General features: G+C 54.7%; 2 protein-coding genes across 4 annotated transcripts; both read left to right on the top strand.

Moving 5' to 3' along the window:
• The first annotated feature begins 1952 nt into the window (after positions 1 to 1952).
• LOC116942503 (ALK and LTK ligand 1-like) lies at positions 1953 to 3712 on the top strand. Its single transcript, XM_076067137.1, has 6 exons — positions 1953 to 1986; positions 2257 to 2336; positions 2535 to 2634; positions 2753 to 2818; positions 3084 to 3164; positions 3645 to 3712. Exons 1-6 carry the CDS (start codon positions 1953 to 1955, stop codon positions 3710 to 3712), a joined length of 429 nt encoding a protein of 142 aa, XP_075923252.1.
• A 1429-nt stretch (positions 3713 to 5141) lies between these two features.
• On the top strand, positions 5142 to 13079 carry LOC116942530 (collectin-10-like). 3 transcript variants are annotated; one of them, XM_032954556.2, is made up of 7 exons: positions 5142 to 5932; positions 7106 to 7248; positions 7746 to 7817; positions 7953 to 8024; positions 8122 to 8175; positions 8635 to 8730; positions 9261 to 13079. In XM_032954556.2, exons 2-7 carry the CDS (start codon positions 7128 to 7130, stop codon positions 9653 to 9655), a joined length of 810 nt encoding a protein of 269 aa, XP_032810447.1. In that variant the 5' UTR covers positions 5142 to 5932; positions 7106 to 7127; the 3' UTR covers positions 9656 to 13079. The 3 variants fall into 3 exon arrangements, with proteins under 3 accessions (XP_032810447.1, XP_075923272.1, XP_032810446.1); XM_076067157.1 differs by having other exon boundaries at positions 5158 to 5932; positions 7043 to 7248; positions 9258 to 13079; XM_032954555.2 differs by having other exon boundaries at positions 5161 to 5932; positions 9258 to 13079.
• Positions 13080 to 14542: the final 1463 nt, after the last annotated feature.

Raw genomic sequence — 14542 nt, 5'->3', positions numbered from 1 at the left:
GCCAATCTCTTTGGTTGACACGAAACTGATGACGCAATAACCGTACGCTCATAATTAAAGGGCGGCAGGTAACTGAGGTTCCACATCCTCGCCAGGCGGAAAATAATCGCCTCTAGTGCCCAACAAGTGCGGCTAGGATTTCTTGATGAATAGATTCCCTTTGCGGGCCAAAAGTGGCATGACGTCCTGTGGTCATGGACCGTATGATTATTTTACGGATAATATTTGGCCCACGGTGCCGTAAGTCCCCGGCCCCTGCTTTACCCCACTCCTGTAACTTCACGGTGGGGAGCTGAGCCCGCCTCCCCAGTTGAGTTATTGCCACCCCCTGTCCCCTTTCAGTAAGGTCACCCCACAGGGTGGCTTTGCACAGTCACGGACCAGAACATAAATCGGTACTACCTGAGGAAGTGCAACATGAGCCATACCGATTTGTTCACACGGCTGATAAGAGGAAATTGCTCGATTACCCCACTCAGGACAAGTGCTTATCGCACCTCCGATTAGCACTTCGCTAAATACGGTGCAAAAGAAGTTCAACATATATGAAGGCATAATTCACTGTTATTGGCCACATGAATAAATTGGAACCCCTCTTGGTTCTTTCGGTAAAATCACGTAGAAGGAAAATAATTAAATAATGAGATCTAATTATCACGACGTTTCGGCCACAACACAAGCAGCCGTCTTCAGGTGACGAAACAACTGTCGGGAAGACAGCGTTCCAGCTGTTTATGAACAAAGGAACCCATAAAGTGACGTCAAGTGGTGCCGGCAAGTTAAATATCTGGTCTCGGCTATTTTAATAAAAAAATATTTCACCTGGAAAATCCCTTGAGATGGATTCAAATCTCGGTTGCGTGTCTGACACAGGCATCGCAAACATGTGTAGTGACATCGCGGATGTCATTGTGTAATGCCGGCCCGAGAGAGGCACGGCGTGCGATGTATTGACATCGCGGGCACCACGTATATGTGGGTGCAGTACGGGCCCTAGAAGGGCTCGGTGAGCACTTATTGGGAGTGCTGGATGGCACCACGCTCGACGTGAAGTGCCGACCCCTACAGGATAGGGTGTGAGAGTGCCAGCCATGGGAATGGGGTTACCAAGGGCCATGCATGGTACTCTGGTTGACCCCGAAGGACACGTGACCGGTCAAGTCTACACAGGGCCCCAGGTGGGGGCTAGGGGTGGTCACGTGTCAGGGCCGAAATCCTGCTCGAGGGTTCTCGAAGGTGGCCGTGGCTAAGGGCGGAGCCAGCCACACCACGGATGATATGAGCCGGGTCCCCGAGAGGGACCGGCTGCTGTGGTTATCCTGAAGAATCTACGTTCTACGTCCGAGAAGAGTTATCAACACATGGACCTGGACCTAAGCTGGGGTCCTGTCCGTTGTAGCTACTCCCAGTGTCATTAGTGTAGTGTAGCCTGGTGGTCCACCACCATAGTGTGTAGTGTAGCCTGGTGGTCCACCACCATAAGTTGTTATCTGGTGAAGGGGCAGTTACCCCTTTGTGTTGGTATCAATAAATGTGTTGCCTCCAAAGAGTCTGCGACTCAGTTGAACTCACTACACATGGAATGGCACGCACTCAAACACGCCCCTCGCACCTCATGTCTCTTCCTCTGCTCTCGAATTTCACCCTCACCGCGCGACCTCCATCTCACTCCCCCTACGCTCACTCCCGCCACCCCAACCCCCACTCCTCATCATCCCTCTACCGCCCCCCCCCCCACAGCGTTAATCCCCCACGCGTCCCCAGCGCAGAGCGTGGCGCGCGGGACTTGCCTTGTGCGCGCTGGGACCTTGACTTGGTGCACGCGGGGACCTCACCTGGTGCACGCGGGGACCTCACCTGGTGCGCATCGGGAACTCACCTGGTGATGTGAATGGGACTGTGGCTCCAATCCGTCGAGTCGTTAACGGCAGCAGTTCCTACCCAGCGACTGAATGACCCGGACTCTGGGTCGGGCGGTGACGTGCGGTGAGGGATTTGAAATATTTCAGGACAGTGGGGGCAGGTGAGGGAGGTGGTGGGTGTGGGTAAGAATGGTATGTGGGTGCGAGATTGATGGTGGGTGTGCGTGCGGGAGATAGTGGCGATGGTAGTGAAATTGGTGGTGGGTGTGTGGATGGCTGGGTGGTTGTCACTGTGGTTGTGGTTGCCACTGTGGTGGCAATTGTGGTTGTGTGACTGTGGTTGCGTGGGTGTTACTGTGGTTGTGCGGTTGTGAGCTCGCGGTGTCTCTCACAGGTTTCATGGAGGCTGTGTGCCTCCACCTCCTCGTGGGTCTGGCCTTCACCCTACAGGCGACACTGGGGGGGCCGGGAGGGGTGGGAGGAGTGGGGGAGATGGGAGGAGTAGGGGGCCCGGGGAGAGTGGGGGTCCCTGGAGGGGTGGCTGTAGTTAGAGGTCTAGGAGAAGTGGGGACCCCGGGGAAAATGGGGGGTTTGGGTATAAAGGGGAGCCCGAGAAGAGCGACGGGAGTGGGGGGCCGCTCCTGGGACCCCGCGTTGGACTTTCGCGCGCAGGCGGGGCACGGCGGAACCGCGTTACTGGAGCTCATCCTGGACACGCTCCATCACCACGGGGCAGGTCACGACCGCCCACGCTTTGGAGACGGGTCGCGAGGTACACGCGCACGTGCACACGCGCACGTACACAAACGCACGCGCGCACACGCACGTACACACACGCATGCGCGCACACGCGCACAAACAGATAAAAGTTGTGTTGTGACCCCGTGTAGAGCTGGTGGCGCGTGACCCCGGCACGCGACGTGGAGCAAAGGTCAAGTTTCTCAAACACCTAACAGGTGAGCAGATCTCACCTTCCCTCCTTCCTTACAGGTGAGCACACCTGTAAGAGGGAGCACACTCTTCAATCGCACCTGTTAGGGTCATGACGTTGCCAATGAGTTAATTGACCCCAAAATGCCCTTCCCCCCATCCGCCCCGCCCACATTTCCATACTCAATCCCCTATACCCTCCTCACCTCGCTTCTCTCCTCTCCCGATCTCTCCTTCTATTTCTCCTGCTGGGCTCCCTTCCTCGTGCACCCCCCCCCCCCCATCCACAAGGTCCCCTTCGCTTCTCGCCCGAGTGCGCACGCTACTTCCAGAGGATTCTACACGGCTCCCGGGAGTGCGGAGACCCCGCGTGTGAGTGACCCCTCTACAGGGACCCCACAGCGATCCCATGGGGACCCAACACCAATCTGATGCACCCAGTCGGGATTTGCATGCTCCTGGGAGGGTGGAACTGATAGGTGTAGCTGGGAGGGTGGAGCTGGGAGGGTGGAGCTGGTAGGTGGATTTGAGAGCGTATAGCTGTGAAGTGGAGTTGGGAGGGTGGAGCTGGGTGGTGAAGCTGCGAGGAGTTGGGAGGGTGGAGCTGGGTGGTGAAGCTGCGAGGATTTGGGAGGGTGGAGATGGGAGTGTGGAGCTGTGAGGTAGAGCTTTGAGGTGTAGCTGGGAGGTGGAGCTGGGAGAGTGGAGTTGGAAGAGTGAAGCTGGGAGGTGGAGCTGCAGGATGGAGCTGGGATTGTGGAGCTGGGAGAGGGGAGATAGAAGTGTGGAGCTGGGAGTGTGGAGCTGCGTCGCGCTGATGTGCGTGACCCTCACCCTGTCCCCGGCCCGCAGACTACAGACGCTGTGCGCGTCTCCTCACGCGCCTGGCCTCCAGCCCGCCCTGCGCGGTGCGGGGCTAGCGGAGCGAAACCCGGGACTGGGACCGGAATCAGGAACCAGGAGAAATTCCCGCACGGACCGTGTATCCGGACTTGAACTGTTAGAATCTACCTCGGCTCCACGGGAGAGCGGGGGATACAGGGACACGAGGATGAGGAGATGTGGAACTTTGAGGAGTGAGGAGGAGGCGGCATCAGGCCCGGGGGGTTCATCCCTCCCTGAGCGGAGATTATCGCGCTGGCGGCAGCTGCGGCGAGATTTTAATCCGTGACCCTGTATCTGTAACCCGGACCCCATGACCCACGGCACGACCTTCTGAACCGTGAGCAAAACTTAACCCCGCCTCTGACCCCGTGATCCCAAGCCTAACCATCATCTCACCTCCCCAATTGTCTCCTCCACCTCCCCCGGACCCTCTCCTCTTTCCCTCTCGCCCCGTCTCTTCCGCTCACTTTACCCCGCCTCGCCTCCTCCCCGCATCCCGCTAATCCTCTTAGCGCCACCGCCCCGCCCCCCATCGCCCGCCCCCGCTATGCCTGTCTCGCGAGGAGGAGGAGGCTTAACGATAAGGGGGCACGCAGCTTCCAGTGGGGAGCCAGCAGCAGGGCCCCGCACTGCGGAGACCTTCATGCCGCACGCTCTGCCCAGTGAAGGCGTCCGTGATGGTGGTCATAGATCGTTTTCTTTGGATGAGCTCCCCCGCGGCTACAGCTGAAAAGTGCGGCCAGGACAAGTACTGTACTGCCTTAGTCTCCTGCCCATCCCGGCCCAAGTCCCACGTGGAGCCAGAAGCACCAAACACTAAAACCCTCGGGTCCCACTGTGTCTCTGGTCTGACTGGGGGGTCGCGGACCCACAAAACTGGACTCTGTTATGGGGTAGGGGGAGGGAGTACTTCAGTGGGAGATGGAGCGGCCTTGCTCAGCCACAGCTGGGTCGCGTAATCCGCGGATTTGGGGATCTCGGGACGCACTTGTCGGTTGAGAATCCTCGGTGCTGCCCTCGAGCTCCGGTTTCCCCGGGACTCCCGGAACAACCCCCACCACCAACGGGTCCCCGCGTGGTTCGCACTTGGGGCACGTGAACCCCAGGCGACCCCTACCGCGCCATTGCCGCTTAATCGAGGGGCGATTGACCTGGGCGCGTTGCCCGCGGCTTCAATAAAGCGGCACGAGACCCATCACGGCGGATTGCACCGATCCGTGGCTGGCCCGCGTGACCCCTCCAATCCCCGCAATCCCGACAGTGGAGAGCCCCCTCCACGACCAGGCTCCCTCTCCGTGTACTCCTTTCGTTTGTAAGCTGCCTCACCCCAGAGCCACTGCCCGTTCTGGTTCGAATCCCTACCGAGAAGTGAAAAGGAGTCAAGAACTCAAACAGCCGGATGTGCAGTGTCACAGTGCGTGATAGCTTTGGAACAGAGGGGAGATTGGTAAACATGGAGCAGAAAGCGCGCGCGCCACCCCCACGCGGCATGTTGGGAACATCAGCGCCGCTGCATTGCAGAGACTATTGAGATAAACAAAGCTGAGCGCCAGACGCGACCTCCATCGCCGCTTTACACGACCCAGCTGCTGCCGCCACCTCCCCCCCCCCACTACTACCATCACCAACGCGAATTCAGCACGGGCCCCGCGCCAGACCAGCCCGGACCCCTGGGCCCCCCGCGCAGTGCCGAGGCGGAGGCGGCTCGGCGGGGGAGGTCGAGGCAGTGCGGCCGCCGCCCACGCCGCCCGATCGTGACAAACGAGGCGCGCCGTGCTCGCGTAAACAGCGCGGCGAAAAGAAGCGCGGCGCCCTCCCTGGGTGGCGAGAAGACGCGGGGAGAGACGCGGGGAGAGACACGAGGAGAGACGCGGGGAGAGACGCGGGAGGACACACGAGGAGAGACACGAGGAGAGACGCGGGGAGAGACGCGGGGAGAGACACGGGGAGACGCGGGGAGAGACGCGGGGAGAGACACGAGGAGAAACGCGGGGAGAGACACGAGGAGAGACACGAGGAGAGACGCGGGGAGAGACACGAGGAGACGCGGAGAGAGACACGAAGAGACGCGGGGAGAGACACGAGGAGAGACACGAGGAGAGACGCGGGGAGAGACACGAGGAGACGCGGGGAGAGACACGAAGAGACGCGGAGAGAGACACGACAATATACACGAGGATCAGAAGCTGCGGTTCGTGTGTCGCCACGGTCAAGCGACACCGGTCCTGCTCTACTTGAGAGCAGAGCCACGTGAGGTGAGATCCGTGTGAGATGAAGTCCAGGTTGGATGAGGTCTACGCGAGTTGAGTCCATGTAAGATGAGGACTGTGTGAGATGAGCTCCATGTGCGATGATAAAGTTGAGAAGATCCGAATGGTGCGAGGTCCACAGATGAGGTTCAAGTAAGATTCATGAAATTCATGCGAGGTGACATTCAGGTGAGCTGCAGAAGCGTATGGTGAGATGCCATCGAGTGAGATGAAGGTGGGTTAAGAGCCAAATGAAGTTGAGCATGCAGCCACGAGGAATGATGAGCTCTAGCTCAGACTTGCGCCGTGTGAGAGACGAGCCGCAAGAGAGCGGAGGAATGCGAGTTGAGAAGTGAGATGCGCTGCAGTTGTGCCGTGAGCGCGATACGATGGTCGTGGACTGCTGCGCTCAGCAGGGCTTGACTTCTCGCTGATATGAGACTGGAGTAAGCGGCACGTGACTAATACAAGCGAGATGTATACTGGATGTGGTGTGCCGTTTGAGGCGTGCGTGGCAGCGCCACGAGAACCACCACAAGGTGGGGGCACAGCTTCTCATCAGGCTGAGACTTCTCGAAATGGAATTTGAAGGCTGAGACGGTGCCGAGTGGCGGCGTGGGGTGGCACGACCCCGTGGGGTCAACATCCTCCACTTCGAGCTGGTGACGCATGTTAGCGAATTAGTAGGTTCCCCTCACGACGCGTTTTTTTATCAAATGGATGAGCGACTAACCTCGCGGCGTCTTGGCCGACGACATGATACAGACTTAGCGATTCCAGCTGCGTTCAGGAGCCCCATCAGTGCACTACTTTGTGAATTGTCGAGTTACACTTTTGACTCTAGAAGCGACTTTGCGGTTCGCTCGCCCACATTTTCGCTCCAAGGTCCTGCCAGCTCTGCCTCGCTTCTCACAGCAACAACTAAGTGGCGGTGACGTCCTTAAGGCGCCTGTGCCAGGCTAGGTACACACGTGCACCCCACACATGTCCACCCTACACAAGTGCACGCAAATCCGAACTACACACATGTGCGCAAGTGTGCGCACGCGTGACTGACGAGCGTGTCTGGCTCGTGAGTGACAGGCGTCTGCCTTGTGATTGGCTGATGGTCGGCAGTGGTGGGCGTGTCTACGCGGAAACCACCGCCCTGCCCATCTCACTTGTCCCCCGCCCCACCAGCGCTTCCCTCACGTCACGTGCCATGGCCTGGAGGCTCCTTGCGCCGCTCCTCGTGTTGCTCTCGAGCACGTGCTGCACAGCAACACTGAATCGGCCAATCATGGAGGCGTGCGCCAGTCACGTGATCCTTCCCGGCGCGAAAGGTAAGGCCCTTGTGACGTCTGGGGCACACGGCACCGATAAGCACAAAGTTGAACGTGAAAGATCCAATGTTTCGCTTTAGCCAGTGGCATAGCGATGGAGTGTGCAGGCGGTGCATCCGCACCAAGGCCTGATGGGGTTTTGCGACGGGCTAGAAGGAGGGGGTGGCAGATGGACAAGGTGGCCTCATTCATGGGTTTGCATCAAGGCCCATGCCAAGCACGCGATGCCACTGTCTTGGGCCACCACATACCAAATTGTATTTCAAAGTGATGGTGAAGTCGAGGGAAAGGTGCAGCAGCATCTTTCCTGTAGATTTTGAATGTTTTACAAGTGTTTGCCGCACATTTTTTAATAGTGCTGAACAGTTCCAATTCTACCTCAGGCCTAACGGCAGTGTTCATGCCATGATCGTGTAACAGCAAATGCACTGAATTATGGTTGTTTAAATATCAAGTAGTACTGTGCGAGTGCTACCCTCATGCCCTGTTTCGTGCAGGTGAGGTCGGTGTGCAGGGAGACCATGGTGAGCCTGGAAGACCTGGAAAGCTGGGCCCACCTGGAGAGAAAGGTAGGTCAATACATCACATCTCGGACACCACAGCTCATCACAGGGCGCCACATCAAGAAGTGATGGGGCATTTCGTCCCATATCCCTCTTCAGTACATTTTCTGTCTCTACTCACTCCCTGACCGCACTGTGCAGGCCTTCCAGGAGATAAGGGATGCAAGGGGGATCAGGGACGGTCAGGCAAGATTGGGCCCATAGGAACCAAAGGTATCACGTGCTCGCGCCATGCGCACCTACGCTGCACACTTGGGTCGCGCTGACGAGGCTCATCTCGCATGTGTGTGTGTGTCATGTGTCGTGCCAGGTGAGAGGGGCAGCAAGGGTGACAATGGACCCCCCGGGCCTAAAGGGCAGCAAGGTGAGGTGGTGGGTGGGATGAGGCCACCAACAACATTTAAGTAATAAATAATATGCCTTATCGACCAAGTTGATGACGTCATATGTCATGCGCTCGCCTTCACACCTCATTACACAACGTGTGACATCATCTTGGGATGTCACACTTCATGTGAAGCCTTCACACTGGTCTCCACCTAAACAGCTGAGGGCTGAAGGCTTTTGACCTCGGCTTGGCTTCGTGGGTCCCTACCTTTGAATCTTAGACTGCTTTTGTGTGCTTTTGTGTGCTTACCCGTGTCTGCAGGCTCACCTCCATGGCCATGTCTGTGTTCCCTGTGCTTGTTTGCGTGTGCTCATATATTTGTGAATATCTACGTGTTCCTGTCTGTGTAACCTCGTCCACGTTCTTGTTCAATTGTGCGCATGTCTGCATGCTGGTGTTGTGTACGTTCTCACATCCGTACCGGTGTTGTTGCAGGCTTACCGTGTAACTGCAGCCGCATGCGTGTTCTCATCGGAGAGATGGACATTGTGGTGGCTCGCCTACGCGAGGAGGTCTCCTTCCTCAAGACCGGTGAGGGCGTGACCCCATATGACCCCGAGTCACAGACAGGAGCTCTGTTCCTTTCTCCCCTCTGCAGTGTTCACAATTCCCACGCTGGCGGTGCCAGATTTAGGTGTCTTTGCCCCCAGGGCACTACAGCTCTTGCGTGATGATTGATCCATCCACGTTCAAGAATCGGTCTTCCAGATTGTTTAATCTCATCCACACTGTTCACCCCTCTGCAGATTACAGCACTTCTCTTTCTGTGTCATCCCTCGTTCTGCTGCACCATGAAATTCCCTCCCTTCGCCTCTTTTCTCAAGCCTCTTTTCTTATCATAACCTTGCTCAATTCAGGAGATGAGTGAACTCATAGCAATCACACCTTCACGAGTGATGTGGCTATGTGCTTGGCATTTCGGGCCTCAGGGCCTGTGCTCAGCAAAAAACCCAGCAGAAAATTCCCCCTCCCCGTGGTCAATACATCTCCAAAAATAATTGCGCACCAGCCCAGCTCGTGACAAGCGAGCGTCTGTACGGCCACTTGTCGTGCTCCAGCAGTGGCGGGCGTGCGCGAGACGGAGCGCAAGATGTACCTGCTGGTGCGTGAGGAGCGCGCGTATTCCGAGGCGGCGCTGCACTGCCGCTCGAGGGGCGGCCTCCTCGCCATGCCGCGGGACGAGACCACTAATGCGCTCCTCGCGGCCTACGTCAGCCACGCCGGCCTGGCACGTGTCTTCATCGGCCTGCACGACGGACTGCGGGAAGGGGCCTTCACCTACGAGGACGGCGCGTCGCTGGGGCCCACGGCCTTCACCCGCTGGCGGCCCGGCGAGCCCAACAACGCGTTCGGTGGAGAGGACTGCGTGGAGATGGAGAGCGGCGGAGGTTGGAACGACGTCAGCTGCACCAACACCATGTACTTCGTGTGCGAGTTCACCAAGGAGGAGCTGTGACTGCAGGAGGTGGTGGTTTTAAGGAGGAGGTTAAGGAGGTGAGACCGGCTTCACGAGTCGGTCAAGTGAGGAGGAGTGTGATTGGATGTGGCTGTGACTAGGGGAGTATACCTGGAGAAGGATGTAGCAAGGAGGTGGGTTAGAGGAGTGTGACTCAAGGATGTGGGTTTTAGAAGCAGGAGCCATGATTGGAGGAGAGAGGATTTAATGGGGAGCCTGGTATTTTGGGTGTTTTTGAAAGGGCACGCGACCTAAGGAGTTGGGTTAACGCTGATGTAACTGGAAGAGGTGCAATTAATGAAGAGAAAAGCACGATAAGTGGGAGACAAGTTTATCGAGAACATGTAGGTTTATTTGAGAGGAGGTGTATGGATAGCTGGGTTTGTATGGTATATAGTGCACAGTATACACACAAACCTATACTTACACTGCTCGCAGTTCTAGCAGCAGCAGCACGCGCTGCAGTGCTTAATTCAGAGCCATAGAGGATGGGGTTTATGTGAAGTTGGAGCCTCGATGTCAAGCAATGCATCAAAGGAGGGCTTGATTTTAGCCGGCACACCACATCCAGTATACATATATCTGGCTGTGACTACTAGTCATGCGTCGCCTACTCCCATCTACAGTGATCTGCAAAATATTCATTGAGAAACTAAGCCCTGCTGGCAAGGACTAAATGACCTTGCTGTGGCACCGCAGTGGCGAGATGTTAACTTCCTCGCCTGGTATGCAGGAGGACGTAGGTTCGATCTTGATCCTGATGCCTGCATATTTGGCGTTTGCATGTTCTTCCCGTGATTGCGTGGCTTTTTCTCTGCGTCCTTTTTTTTCCCACCATATTTAGAAACATGCGTTTAGAGTAGTTTACAGATGTAGTGTGGAACTCACTCGAAGGCAAGGTAACATAACACCTGCTCATTCTTTATTAATCTTCATACACACCAGTTGTGAGCGCTCACTCCACTTCACGCACAACACCACGCGTGGTACACCTTAATCCCGACTAGCTACCCCTCCTCTCTCCTACACCGCCCACACCTGCTCAGGACAAAGAAGAACCTCGTGCATTCCCGCACGCCGGCTTCTATTCCCCTAGCTAGACTCCGCCCACCTTCCAGAATCTGCCCGACAGCCAACCCGCAGCTTACACACAGACGCCTCTCCTCAGCTGCGCGTGCGTCACTCAATTACCACACGTACCTCTCATCAGCTGCGCGTGAGCCACTCCATTACACACGTGCCTCTCATCAGCTGCGCGTGCATTACTACACTACACAGCTATACATTACCATGTGATAAGCCACTTCGTTGAGCTATCATTTGTGGCCAGATCGCTTCTTAAAAAAGAGCTACATAGCTCCGTGGTCCTTATCTGGTAAAATAAAAAATAGTTTAAAACCACAGGGTGGCTCTTCCTGGTGCTGTGCTCCCCTTGAGAGTCCAGGCCATGCATTGGTTATTGTTATTTTACGTGGGGGGGGCATTATCCCATTTGCGCCGCCCACCCCGCCCCTTTCAGTGTCAGCTCCTCGTGGATGCCTCATCTCGCAGTCACTTCTGCCAGATTCCACAGGCGTTGCACAGTTGACACCTGACCTCCAAGGCCTGCCCTTATGGAGTTTTACATGGAGTAAATATTGATACCTCCCATATGAGACAATGCCCCCCACAACACCCCCCCCCCAGGCCCCATTACTGTTTCCTAGACTCAACTCTGAGGCCCTCTGTAGACCCTAACCTCCGTACTGGAACTCCAGGGCCGGCCAGAAAGCCACGAGAACCCAAAGCTACCCTCGTGTCCTTGTATGCCCAGCCCGGACCTGATCTCCCCGTGCCGCCTTCCACGTCACGACCGAGGCAGGTCGTGGGGTCCAGGTGGGGGACGGCCTCCATGACGAGGTTCTTGCGTCGTCCCATCCCTGTCGGACACGAGTGGCAAGACGCGCATGTTTGCGTCTCGGTTTGAGTGCGAGTGGTTTTAGAGGGTCTCGTGTTTGTGATGGTTGACTTAATCTCTTTTTACAGGAAGGGAAATGAACAGGTATAGTGCAATAGTCGACTGAACCGTCCATGCGCAGGTTAGGATTTACTTCTCAAAATGTGACGAATTATAACTCACCTGAAGGATGTAGTTTGTATTAATTGGTTGTACGCGTTTACATTACAGTGAGCCTATGTCCCCACGTTGTGTAACCACACAGCAGTATCCCCAACATGACGGTGCGCTGTATCAGAACCGTGTACAGTATTTGTCGGCCGGCAGGAATGTAAGTTCACATCAGAATGGAAGCTGAAGATCTGCATGCAGGGCTTATTATCAGCTGGGTCTGTCCTGGTCAACAGCCCAGAATATGTATCTGCACCCGGCACACCACATCCTGAATGCCTCTCATCGTGGCTGTGGCTTTTGAGTCACCAACCTTCAACTACCAGTGATATGGAATATATTACGTGAGAAATTGAGCCTTGGGTGCCTACTAAGTATCAACCCTGTGGTGGATGCATGGCTATGTGGCAGCAGAAACGAATAGGGGTCAAAAACTGAAGAGGCTGGAGTACCACGGCCTCAAATCCGCAGCTTGGTGGTTCCCAACCTCTGGTTTATGGGCCTCTGGCGGCCCACAAGGCCGTGGAAAGTTATACGCGGAACTTGCAGATACAGTACAATTTGGAGTCTTTTTATATTTAAAAAAAAATTCTTGTGCGCGGTGGTGAAAGCAAAATGTTTGTGTATGGTTGGGAACCACTGCTCTGTACCATCGTATTCCTTGTTTAGGGACTTGCTACTGCACTAACCCTAACCAACTGGCTAAGCAGGCACTAGTAAGAACCCCAGCCCTGATCAAATAGCCAATCCGCTTACACTGGTTTTAACCCTAACCCTGCTCACCTGCGCCCATATTCAGTTTCACGTGTCAGTTTTTCATGGCGCCGTTTTGGCAAGACGGGAGTTTCGAGTGGATTTTGTTCAAGGAACCAGGATGAGTCTAGTTTTGCAATAGCGATATCACCAAAATTACAAACGCAATCAATAAAATGAAGTACAGAAATGTAGCAAATAGCAATCGGGGCAAAACAACCACATTCCAGAAGGAATCAAAACGGTACACAAATATAAATTAATATTATATTTTAAAAAATCATCTTGGCATCGGAGTGTGGTGTGGGGAGGTGAGCGCTGGCTCGGGGCTGTGCTGGGTGAGGTTGAGGTGGGTGAGGTCACCGCGGGACGTGACCAGTGGCGGTTCGGGAGAGAACGCTGCACCTGCTGGTGGATTACATTACACAGTGGATTACATTACACAGTTGATTACATTACACAGTGGATTGCGTTACACTTTGGATTACATTAAACGGATTACGTTACCTGTGGTTTACGTTACGGTGATTACTCGGCTGCGCTAATAAACACCGCCGCTCCGCGCTGCAAGACCTCGTATTCAATAACGGACGCGTCACAACAGTTAAGATGCATGCTTCGTTTCTCAACACAATGCCGAGAGAGCAGCATTAACATCGCGTTCCATCTCCTGTTCCCCAGCACGAACTAACCTCTCTGCTGCTGCATTGTGCTTTGTGACGCTGCGTTGCCACTGATACACAACATTAATAAAAACCCAACACATCCGTACATAACACTGGGGCCTGATATACATACATTACTTGGCAACGGCCCTTTTGGTCTCTGCTATACAGAAGGGGCATTGTCCGAAACGTCGGTTATGTTCGTTTTGTGGCTGAGTTGACGAACGTGTAGCGTCTCTCGTGCTGGAGCGCCCTCTGCTGGACAGCGGCCGGGCCTTGATTTCTCATTCTATGGTTCTTTCGGTAAAGTCAGGTAGATAGAAAAAAATAACAATGAAAGAATAAAAATGAAAATAAAGTGATTAAAAATAATAAAAATATGACGTTTTGATCGCAACACAAGCAATCGTCATCAGGAGGATTTCTCGTTGAATATTCTCCAGAGCTGAACCCCAGACACCTCCGGATGAAGCTCTTCCTACGGGCACTGCCGCATGTGAGGCACAGCCATACAGAGCATAGTTTTTTTTTTGCGGGGGCGGCAATTGCCCCCTAATGCTTGCACAACATTACAAGGGAATGAGCTGTGTTTGCTTCCTAAGCATTTGACTCCCACCGCACCCCTCAGACGACCCCCCAGGACCCCCTACTCAACCACTGGACTCCTCTCGATCCCGACACCATCTCTGCCCCCGCCTCCCCTAACACTCACCCTGTCACTTCGAATGAAGGCGGCGGGCAACATAGAGAGAGGGAGTTGTCGCCTCAATTTTTGTGGTTCCCTTGGCTATTTGTGAGGGTGAGGTTGGTGGACCACACGCACCCCATAGCTGCTCCACGTGGTCCTCGTGGGCTATTCTATATGGGGCCATGGCTTCTCTCCTCTGCGTGGGTTCTACACTATAACTCTCCAATGTGTAAACCCATCTCAACGACTTCGCTTGTTATCTTGCATTTTCTAATTGCTACACACGCGTCGCTGTTTATAGGAGCCAACCACCATTTCATGCTTCTCCATCACCTTAATGAACTTCAAATTTTGGATTCATACAACTATTTGTCTATCCCCACGGATGCAGTTGCAAAACATGGTGTATCTACAGTAAAGTAGCGGCATTGATAATAAGATCGAGCTTATATCGTCTGATATGTGTCCGTTCCAAGGCGATTGACAAATTGAACAAGTAACCGAATAAAGAGTTATTCATACCAGCAAAGTCTCATTGTCCAAGAGGGTGCTGCTGTGTTGTGATTGCATGGCCAATGCCATGAGTGAGTGCGTGGCTTCCTTTGAGGGTATAACGGTAAAGATTCGCACAGATAGATTTAATATTTTCCATAATATTGGTCACGAAAGCCTAC

Source organism: Petromyzon marinus, chromosome 15 (genome assembly GCF_048934315.1).
Source record: "Petromyzon marinus isolate PM22_M1 ecotype Great Lakes invasive population chromosome 15, UKy_Petmar_22M1.pri1.0, whole genome shotgun sequence".
Classification (NCBI taxonomy): domain Eukaryota; kingdom Metazoa; phylum Chordata; class Hyperoartia; order Petromyzontiformes; family Petromyzontidae; genus Petromyzon; species Petromyzon marinus.
Note: the sequence above shows the minus strand (reverse complement) of the source record. Positions and strands in the feature narration are given on the sequence as shown.

Coding starts and splice junctions, on each gene's coding strand:
- LOC116942503 (XM_076067137.1), top strand. CDS start 1,953: ATGACCCGGACTCTGGGTCGGGCGGTGACGTGCG. Junction 2,635..2,752: donor CTTTGGAGACGGGTCGCGAG/GTACACGCGCAC, acceptor GACCCCGTGTAG/AGCTGGTGGCGCGTGACCCC. Junction 3,165..3,644: donor GGAGTGCGGAGACCCCGCGT/GTGAGTGACCCC, acceptor CCCGGCCCGCAG/ACTACAGACGCTGTGCGCGT.
- LOC116942530 (XM_076067157.1), top strand. CDS start 7,128: ATGGCCTGGAGGCTCCTTGCGCCGCTCCTCGTGTTGCTCTCGAGCACG. Junction 7,818..7,952: donor GGGCCCACCTGGAGAGAAAG/GTAGGTCAATAC, acceptor CGCACTGTGCAG/GCCTTCCAGGAGATAAGGGA. Junction 8,176..8,634: donor CGGGCCTAAAGGGCAGCAAG/GTGAGGTGGTGG, acceptor GTGTTGTTGCAG/GCTTACCGTGTAACTGCAGC.